At 60.5% G+C, this 9,837-nt stretch overlaps 1 protein-coding gene across 1 annotated transcript; it reads left to right on the top strand.

Annotated features, from left to right (window-relative positions):
• Window positions 1-3,883: 3,883 nt before the first annotated feature.
• KCNK6 (potassium two pore domain channel subfamily K member 6) lies at window positions 3,884-8,606 on the top strand. The gene is made up of 3 exons (XM_060258366.1): window positions 3,884-4,216; window positions 6,804-7,199; window positions 7,831-8,606. The coding sequence occupies exons 1-3, from the start codon at window positions 3,886-3,888 to the stop codon at window positions 8,079-8,081; spliced, it is 978 nt and encodes a 325-aa protein (XP_060114349.1). The 5' UTR covers window positions 3,884-3,885; the 3' UTR covers window positions 8,082-8,606.
• The last annotated feature ends 1,231 nt before the right edge of the window (window positions 8,607-9,837 follow it).

The following is a 9,837-nucleotide window of genomic DNA, read 5'->3' as shown; positions in this document are numbered from 1 at the left end:
GAAGCTCCCATCCCTCTTGAACCCCCTTCCTCCTAAGTATTTCTGACCAGGGGGTTTTACCCAGCATAGTTCTAAGTTTGTCGAAGCTTGTCTTTCTGAAGTCCTGCCTATATCTGACTACATGCAGCTTTTCTCTTCTCCAAGTCTGTAAATTCCAAAACTACATGGTCACTACTAATGCTCCCTCTAAGCCATGTAGTCTTGTGAACAAAAATTCTACTTTGTGAGCTCCCAGCATTAAAGTTGTGAGCTATTGCATAAATTAGTTTGCTTTGGGGCTGTTTTTCCTGAGCTAAGACAAAAATGTTTGAGCCAGAGGGCAAAAGTCTGTGAGCTGGCTCCCATGAACTCAGCTTAGAGGGAACACTGGTAACAACTGCCCAGGGCACCCCCTTCTTTTACCTCATCAACCAGTATGTCATCGTTGGTGAGAATCAAGTCCAAGACAGCAGGTCCTCTTGTTCCCCTCTCCACTTTCTGGCAAATGAAGTCAGCAAGATAAGTCAGGAATTTATCTGACCTTTTGTTTTTAGCACAGTTGGACTTCCAACAGATATCCGGGTAATTGAAATCTCTCATGACCACTGTGTCCCTTCTCTCGGAGAACTTTGTAATCTGTTCTAGGAGTGCCTCGTCCAACTCTGCCTGGCTTGGTGGTTGATAGCAGACCCCCATCGTAATATCACTGTTATTTCCTACTCCTTTTATTTTTACCCAGAGACTCTCAACTGAACTTCCACACTAACTTCAGACAGATTAATGCTGCAGCCACAGCAAAAGTTTCTGATGGCAAACAATACAGAATCAGGGTCTGAAATCCATTGTGTTCCAAAACGGAGGTTGCAACTGTGTCCTTTCAGGGCCAAGCTTAACTGGATTAACAATAGGGATAAGTTCTGATCTGGCAGTGACTGACCAGGAAAGAGAGCTTCAGGTCTCGTGGTGGTGAGCGCAAAGAAAAGGTAATGGGAATGAAGAAAAGCCAATCCTGACAAGAGAGGGGTCCTCTGGGTTAGTCAAAAGGCAGAGCTGGGACCTGAGCACTCTCCGGCCTTGGATGCGGCTACACTCCCCTTGGAAAGCCAGCTGGGAAGTGCTGCTCGACACAGTGGTCACCATAGGAAACCAGGCAGCTGCAGTGGCTCGGAGCACCTTTGCCCAGCTCTGGCTGCGTCTGTTCCTGGGCCAGTCAGCTCTAGCCACAGTGATCCATGCCCCTTAGTTAACCTGGACTGGACTACTGCAGTGTGTTGTACTTGGGGCTGCCCTTGAAGACTGTTTGGGGGCTGTAGGTAGTGCAGAATGCGGCAGGGAGATTGCTGGTCTGGGCCAGCTATTGGGAGCATGTGACCCTGACAGTACAGCAAATACACTGGTGATTGATCTGCTCCTGAAACCAAATCACGGTGTTGTTTTTGATCTTCAAAGCCCGATGTGGTTTGGGGCTGGGGCACCTGAACATTCCTGCCCTGGTCAGGCAACTGGCTCCCTTCCTGTCTCGCTCTGACCTGGCCACAGTAACCCACGCAACTGCCACCTCCAGGATAGACTGCTGAGCTAGCTTGATGTGGGCCTACCCGAGACTGACCTGGAAGCTCCAACAGATCCAGAATGCAGCCATGTGAGTCTTGACAGGGACTCTGGGATGGCTCACGTTCAACCTGCACTGCATGAGCTGCAGTGACTTCCGGTAGAGCACCAGAACAGGTTCAAGGTGTTGGTTTTGACTTTTAAGGCTTTAAGCGGTCAGGGACCCACACATCTTTGGGACCACCTCTCTCAGTATGCCCCCAGAAGAGTGTTACATTCACGAAGAAAGAACCACCTGGGCCCAAGAGAGATCCAGCTGCGCTCAGCCAGGGCTTTTTTGGCCCTGCCCCCTACCTGGTGGAACTTTCTGCCAGAGAACATTTGTGCCCTGTGAGATTTGTTACGTTTCTGCAGGGCAGGAAAAGCAGAGCATGTCGTCTGGTACTCTCATGTGCTCCATTCTCTGCACACGTGCGCACACACACATCGGAAATTTGAAATTTTCTCATCACCCTGGAATGGGTTGAATTATTGATGTATACATTGTGTATTTTTGTTGTAGGATTTCAACTCCCAGTATTTATTATATGTTCCTTTCTGTTGTAAGCTGCCAGGGAAGGGCGGCCTAAAATTAATCAAATAAAAAAGTGTTCTGTTTTTCCGAATACTGTGAGGAGGCAGGAGTTCTGCAAGACAGAAAGGCGGGTAATAAATGTTTTAAATAAGGAAACAATTTCCGTTTGCGGCAGCAGTTATTGCAAAGGGGAACTCTGTGCTTGGGACTATCAGAAACAGGCTGAAGGAAGCACTTCTGACCACCAGGTGTTCACAGTTTGGGGAAAGCAAAGCTTTGGAAAAGAGGCAGAGGCCACTTCTTGAAGGAAGGGCTCTCCATCATGGGCTCTGAGCCAGAATGACTCAATGGAACCTCCCTGCCCAGAAACCGCACATTTCCCAGCACCAGCTGCTGTGGGAGGGGCAAGTAGAAAGCCTCCAAGCCCAGGATCCACTAAGGGGCAGGGGTCCCAGTGTGGTCCAGCCTCCCCCCCCCCCTTGGCAGAGATGCTCCTAATTCCCGGGCTAGCTGTGTGTGGGGGGGGTGGGGGGTGCCCATCCAGTCTTGCTGCAAGCCAGTTGAGAGGCCCAGCTGGGCCCCAGGGCAGGCATGTGATGTGCTGTGTGCTGCCCTCCCTTCATGCCTTTTTGTCAACAGACTGTGGACTGTGGAACCCACCCACCCAGCCAGCCACTGGGCTGGGGCGCAGGGCATCCTTGCTTTTTTGCTGTCCCAGCGAAAGAGGAGCCTGCCCAGCCCGGCAACCTCTGGCCAGGATTATCTTGTCCCTTCTCTCTGGCCCGGCCGTGGGGCCAGTCACCTCCGAGGTGACGGCTGATCTTGTGCCTCCATTTCTGCTTCCAGCAAGTCGGGCTCTCCCCCTCCTCTGGCCCTGGAGAGGCTGCCTGGAATCAGCCGTGTGTCTCCCCAGTCCTCTGTCTCCAGTAGGTCAGCTTCAGCTCTCCCTTGGGGCTGGTGGCGCCACTCTGGCTGGCTTCTCACCTGACTGAGGTGCCCCCGACCAGCCTCTGCTGCCCACAGAGGGGAAGGGCCATCCAGCGCTGCAGGTGTGTCTATGGGGCTGGGGTTAGAGTGGCCCAAGGTGCTGCCCTCACTGGTCTTCCTGCCCTGCCTCCACACTCAATAGGGATGGCGCAGAAACGGGCTGGAAAGGGAAAGGGCATGTGACCCACACCACTGCATTCGTGGGTCTGTGGAGATTCCACACAGGCAACGCTCCTGAGGCTGAATCAGACCCCCCCAGGCTGGCAGTCGGGCTCTCTCTCTCCAAGGCCTGGGGCAGAACCGGGTTCCCCTCCCCCCCCCCGGCTCTTTTCACCGGAGAAGCTGCCAGTGGGGCTTGAAGCGGGGACCTTCAGCCCTGCCATGGAGCCCCAGCACGTGAAGCCGCCGCACTGAACCAGCCCCCTGGGGTCCCTCAAGGAGCGGCTGCTCAGAGGATCCCAGAGCTGGAAGGGCCCTCCAGGGTCATCTAGCGCAACCCAGGCCCTTCACAACTACCACAGCCCCAGTGGGCCCAAAAGGTGGCCAGACGGCGACACAACCCCGCTCCAGGACCGCTGGCCAAACCGGCTCTCCGGGGTCTTTTTCTTGGCCACCCGCTCCTGCCTGCGCCTGGAGGCGACGGGGGTGGAGGCTGGGCTAGGGGGGCTCTCCAGAGGCCCTCTTCCTCCCTGGAGGCCCCGCCCCCGGCAGCCCCGCCCGACGGGCGCCGCCAAAGAGGCCGGCAGAGAGGCGGGGCGGGGCCTGGCGGCGGGCGCTGGGTTGCCGGGAGGGCCATGCGGCGCTGCGCCTTGCTGGCGTTCTTCGCGCTGGGCTACGCGGGCTACCTGCTGCTGGGCGCGCTGGTCATCTCGGCCGTCGAGCGGCCCTACGAGAGCCAGCTGCGGGCCGAGCTGCGCGATCTCAAGGCCGCCTTCCTGGCCAGCAGCCCCTGCCTGCCCGAGCCCGCCCTCGAGCACTTCCTCGCCGCCGTCCTCCGCGCCAACCGCCACGGCGTCGCCCTCCTGCCGCCCCCGCCGCCCCCCAACGCCTCCGCCGCCGCCGCCCCGTCCAACTGGGACTTCGCCTCCGCCTTCTTCTTCTGCAGCACCCTCGTCACCACCGTCGGTGAGCGAGCCCCCGCGGGCCGGCAGGGGCGGGAAGGGGGGGGACGCCAGGCCGCTCTGCTTCCCTTGGGGGCGCCGCTTGAGCCGCCTCCCCTCGGGCCCGTCCGCCCCCCACGGCAAGGAGGAAGCGGGAGGCCCCCCAAGCCTCCACCGTCCTGCGCTGCGCTGCGCTGCGAGCCTGGCGGGCAGAGGAAGGGCCGGGGCGGCTGGGGCGAAACAGGCGGAGTCCGCAGTGAGGCGCCGGAGGAAAGAGCGCCAGGGGCGGCGCAGCCCAACGAGGAAGGAAGGAAGGAAGGAAGGAGCCCCCGGGGCCGGGCCCTGCAGGCTGCTGTGCGGGGCCTTCACACCGCCCCCCCCCCGCCCCGCCCCGGCTCCAGGGGCTGCCTGCGCTTCCTTGGCCCTTGGCTTCCTTGGGGAGGGGAGTGTGCCCTGCTTCCTCCTTCCTCGACAGCGGCCGCCTGTTTCCGCCTTCAGGGGCTGGGCTTGGGGGAGGGAGCTCGGCCAGTCCCTGTGGGAGATGGGGCGGGGGGCTTCCCTCAGCTGAGCCTGCTGCTAGGAGCAGACTGGAGGATGCACCCCCCCCCCAGGGGAAGAGAGGCAGGGTCCAGAGCACGCAGCCGGCACTCCTCCTGGGCAACACCCCTTGCCCTGTGCCCTGTTTCTTTCCTGGGCGGGCACCATGCCAGGGCCACGTCGGTTCATCTTGTGACACCCAGCAGAGCCAACTCATCCGCTGGGGAGAGGCTGGGCCACGTCCGGCAGTTCCAGGGCAGGGACCACATCTTCTCCTCCGCACCCGGGGCCAGCAACCCCTCTCTGGCCGAGCCCAGCTGGCCCTTGCTGCTGCTGCCACCCTTGGGGCTTAGCGGGGGGGGGGGGCTGTGCTGGCAGGGCCCGGCTGGCAGCCTGAAGGAAGGTGGGGAGAGTTCGGCCTTCGTGGCCGGGAGGGAGCAGCCCGCTTAGAGGTCTCTGCCTGGAGCTGTACCCCTGAACAACGGGCCCTGGCCAGCAGCAATCCCCACTGCTTTTGGCGTTCTCCTTGGGGGCCGGTGGGCCAAACCACCTCTGTCTCCACCTCACCTGCACCGGCTGTGCCAAGGAGCAAGCCAGTCTCCTGGCAGGTCTCTGCTTCACCCAGGCTGCCCGGTGGCCGAGGGAACGTGCCCCGGTAGAAGATCAGTGGGTCCCCTCTGCTGCTTGGAAGGGGCGCTGCCTCCCCCTCCCCTCTGCCGCTGGGCACAAAGGCTCCCATTCAGCCCCCGCCTGTGGGTCAGCTGGCCTGCGTGCTGCCTGGGGCCTCCTCTGTCTGGCACGCCCCCCTCCCCACCCCACCCCAGACTGGGGCTCCCGTTGTTGGAAAGGAGCCTTAATCCGCTCACCCAAGCCACTGCCCGGAACGGCTTGGGCCGGATTAACACATGACCCCCCTGCTGCCACTGGGTGAGGGTCACCCGCAGGGCACAGAGGGCGAGGCCTTCCCTGCTCCTGCCCCCTGGCTCTGGGACCCCAAGGGGGACTGCCTCAGAGGGGGGGCAGCTGGTAGCCACAGATGGGCCTCTCTCGCCTCCGTGAATCGGCCTGGCCCCCTTTTAAAGCCATTGCGGCTTCCACCAGCCACAAATGCCACAGTTTGCTTGTTTGTTGTATAGTGAAGGGCTCCATTTGTCCCTTCTCAGAGTGCTGGTGTGATGGGAGCCCGAGAAGGAGGTCTCTCTTGAGAGCCAGTTGGGGACAGTGGTGAAGTGCGCAGACTCTTACCTGGGAGAACCGGGATTGATTCCCCACTCCTCCTCCGCATACACCTGCTGGTGTGACCTTGGGTCAGCCTCAAGCTCTCTCAAGGCTGTTCTGCTCAAGAGCAGTTTCTGTGAGGGCTCTCTCAGCCCCACCTGCCTCACAGGTTGTCTCTTGTGGGGAGGGGAAGGGAAAGGAGATTGGAAGCCACTCTGAGACGCCTTTGGCTAGCAAAGGTATAAATCCAGTCTCTTCTCCTCTTCTCTTGCCTCTGCCTGCTTTGTGTTAGAAACCCCCCACCCCTGTTTTTCTTTATGTCCCTCAGGCTCTTTCCTCCAATAGGGTCTCCCAGGCTTTGGCCACCTTGGGTTCCGGACTTGAGGGCAGCTGACTTGGGGGTCCTCTCCCCCCCCCCCAAGTGCCTGGGAGATGTAGTTTGAGGTGGCTGGGGGGGCAGTGGTTGGCAGGAGCTGGGGGGTTGCAGGTTTCCTCTGTTTCTGGCTGTTCTGGTTCCTGGAGGGGGATAGGAGAGGACTCCTCGAAGAAAGCAGAGTTGGAGTGCTGCTCCTGTCCAGGGGGAGGGGGCGAGGCAAAGCAGAAGAGCCCATGGCCTGCTGGGTCTTTGACTTCCATCCCAGAGGCTAACATCTTCGGCTTCCAGAGCCCACTTCTGCGGTGCCCAGTGGGGGGGGGGGTGTTGTCCAGGAAGAGAGTGGGGGTGGGGGGTGGAGAAGGAGCAGGGCCCCCCACCCCAACGCCAGGCTGCTCTGCTTCTGCCAGCCTCCCCCCTTCCCGGTGGCTCTGCTCCTGCTGATGGCCCCTTTCTCCCCTCCCCTCCCCTCTCCTCGGCCAAGGCTACGGCTACACCACGCCCCTCTCCGATGCCGGCAAGGCCTTCTGCATCTTCTACGCCCTGCTGGGGGTGCCCTTCACCATGCTGCTGCTGACGGCCACCGTGCAGCGCCTCGTCAGTGCTCTGACCTCCGGCCCGCTCGAGTCCCTGGCCCTGAAGTGGGGCTACACCCGCCGCATCCTCTCCTGCGGGCATCTGCTGGTCCTGGCGGCCGTGGTGCTGGTGGCCTTCTTCCTGGTGCCCGCGGCCATCTTCAGCACTCTGGAGGAGTCCTGGAGCTACCTGGACGCCTTCTATTTCTGCTTCATCTCCCTTTGCACCATTGGCCTGGGGGACTATGTCCCGGGAGAGCAGCCGGGGCAGCCCTTCCGCCCCCTCTACAAGATCTCAGTCACAGGTGAGCACCCCTGTACGTTCGGGGGGCGGGGGGCGGGGCAGCAGAGGCCGCATGCAGGGCCGGCCCATTAAATTGCCACCGGACGGGGGGCAGAGGCTGTGGTCCCCTGATGTCCATCTCTGCAGTCCTAGAGGGGTGCCAGTCCCAGGGGGGAGACCTCCGGCCATTACACCTGCTCCACAGGTGACAAAGGTCAGCTGTGCTGGGAAAGGGGCTGCTTGGGTGGGTGGTCCCCCCCTCCCCCCGCGCTCCACCCCCTTGCCCAACTCTGCCAGCCCCAGGCTTCACGCTCAAAGGCCCAGGAATTGCCCCAGCTGGGGTTGGCACCCCTTGTGTCCGAGGAAACCTGCTTGTTCCTTCTGTTCCTGACTCTGCCGTGGGAACTTGGCAGTAACCTTGGCTGGGCAGGGGGACGGATGAAGCCAAGATGCAGCCGGGGAGGCTAGATGCAATGCCCCCAGCCGTGGCTAGAGGGCAGCAGAGAGGCTGCTAGGGGGTGTGGCCGGAGCTGGCTTCCTGCTTTCCCCCTGGCAGGGGGTCGGGCAAGGGATGCTGGGGCAGCAGCACAGGAGCCCAGCTCCTGGGGATGCACCTCCTCCACCTGCCGCCTCCTCGTCTCTCCCCCTGCCAGTGTACCTGCTGCTGGGCCTGGTGGCCATGCTCTTGCTGCTGCAGACCTTCCACAAGGCCGCCGAGCTGCACGGCCTCTCCGACCTGGTCCTCCTGCCCCAGGACCCGCCCCACGAAGAAGAAGAAGAAGGCCACCAGCGCATCCTGGAGGGCCACGGGCCTCCCTCGAGGGAGCCGCCAGCCGAGGCCACCCCCGTCCAGCCCCCGCTCGGCCCTGGGGGGCAGCCAAACTATGCCTCCATCAGCAGATAGCGGCCGAAGCGCCACGGTCCTTGGCAGGCGTGGCACCTGCTGGAAGGGCAGCTTCTCGCTTCCTCCCTTCGCAGGGCCTCTCTCCCAAGGCCGGCAGCAGAGGCAAAACAGATACTCTGGCTTGAACGGGGCATGATGCTCTCTGCGGCTGTTCAGATTTACCTGCACAGGTGTGGGGTTAGTGCTTAAAGGCAGCTGCTCTACTCGGCAGTGGAGTCTGGCCCTCTGTGGCCCTTGATGGGCAAGATCCGGCCGTGGCTCAGCCTGTCCCTTCAGGGGAGGGGAGCCACAGTCCCATTTTCTCTTCTTCTGCCATCTTTGCACCCTCCGCTTGGCGCTGGCCGATCTGGCAGGAAGCCCCTTCCTTGGGGCCAGTCTGCTCTTCTTATTAGAGAGAGGAAATGTCACGGGGGAGGGGGGGATTACACACACACACGTCTTCTATGGGTTTTGTACACAACCTGATCAATTTGATTACAAATGTGGTTTTTATTTTTTAATAAAGTCATTGCCAATAAAGACAAACTTTTCGAGAGATGAATATCGGGGCCCAGGTGAGCACAAAGCACAGTCACCTTCCAAGGGACAGGACTGAAGAGAGACGGGAAGGGCGAATGGACTCTCTGCCCTGGAAAGCATTTGTTTGGGGCTTCTGACACACACTTTAATGTAATGCAGAATGACTGGACACCTTTGCGGTAGGGGACTGGACTTTGCAGGTGGCAGGGAAGAGAATGCCGGCCAAATTCTCTGTTTCTTGGGTTTCCAAATATTCATGAGTTTCAAAGACCTGGCAGCCCCTTAACATGGGGGGGTGGAGCTGCCCCCTAAACAAGCAGTTTTCTGGACTGCCCCCACCCACCGCTGGCTACATCTGCTTAGCTCTACTGGGGAACCTGCTAAATATGGGGACAACAATCCCCCGCCCATTTCCCAATTGAGGCCAACACCAGTCTTTAACAGAAAACCTTTATTGTTCCAGTAACAGCGGTGAATTTTTTGGGGGGAGGGAGATTGGGATCAGCTGGGTGTGGCTGGAGAGAGCCTGGCAGACATGGAGGAGGCTGCGGGGGGGAGGGGAGGGGGAGATACTGCCTTGAAATGACCAGACCACCTGCTGGAGAACTTGAGGGGAGGGAGTAGAAGAGGCAAGGAGAGTGGGGGCACAAGTGCACGCCAAGAGCTTAGCCCCTCTCCCCAAGCCAGTCTTGCTTCCCCCCCCCCCCCCCAGCCAGTAAATGTCAATTCCCTCCCAGAGAGGTCACCTGCCCACCTCAGCATCAGACCTGCGTTGGGGGTTGCTGCGTAAGGCACGTGCTCCCTGAAGCTCTGAGGACGCCTGAGCCCTTCCTTCTGGCCCCTCCACCCCTGCCCCATGTCCCCGGGCAGGCAGGGCACCGTCTTTGTTGGGCAGCTGACCATGGTGGCAGAGCTTGTTCCCAGACCCACCACTCAAGATCAATTCCTGGAGCCCTCGACCTCTTTGGTGACACAGTGTGGGGGTCGCTGCCACAGAAGCTGAAGGCCACGGCACAATGGCTGCCGCAGCTGGCCTTCAGTCCCCTGGGGAAGGTTCGTGGGCTGTGGGGGCCGTGCCTGCCAAGGGGATGCTGCTTGCAAAACCTCCACAGCCCATCAGCTCTCCAGTGGGCAGCCAGGAGCCTTGCTGGAAAGGGGTTGGCAGCTGGTGCATCCTGGGCCCTTCCTTCCCTCCCTCTCCACCTGGGGGGGCCTGCCAGCTCCAGAAGGCAGGAGT

The sequence above is a fragment of the Heteronotia binoei genome, chromosome 17, assembly GCF_032191835.1.
Source record: "Heteronotia binoei isolate CCM8104 ecotype False Entrance Well chromosome 17, APGP_CSIRO_Hbin_v1, whole genome shotgun sequence".
Classification (NCBI taxonomy): Eukaryota; Metazoa; Chordata; class Lepidosauria; order Squamata; family Gekkonidae; genus Heteronotia; species Heteronotia binoei.
Note: the sequence above shows the minus strand (reverse complement) of the source record. Positions and strands in the feature narration are given on the sequence as shown.

What these genes read in the sequence shown, in the direction of transcription:
- KCNK6 (XM_060258366.1), top strand. Translation starts at nt 3,886, where the DNA reads ATGCGGCGCTGCGCCTTGCTGGCGTTCTTCGCGCTGGGCTACGCGGGC. An exon ending in CACCCTCGTCACCACCGTCG is followed by an intron (nt 4,217 to 6,803) that starts GTGAGCGAGCCC and finishes TCCTCGGCCAAG; the next exon opens with GCTACGGCTACACCACGCCC. An exon ending in CTACAAGATCTCAGTCACAG is followed by an intron (nt 7,200 to 7,830) that starts GTGAGCACCCCT and finishes TCCCCCTGCCAG; the next exon opens with TGTACCTGCTGCTGGGCCTG.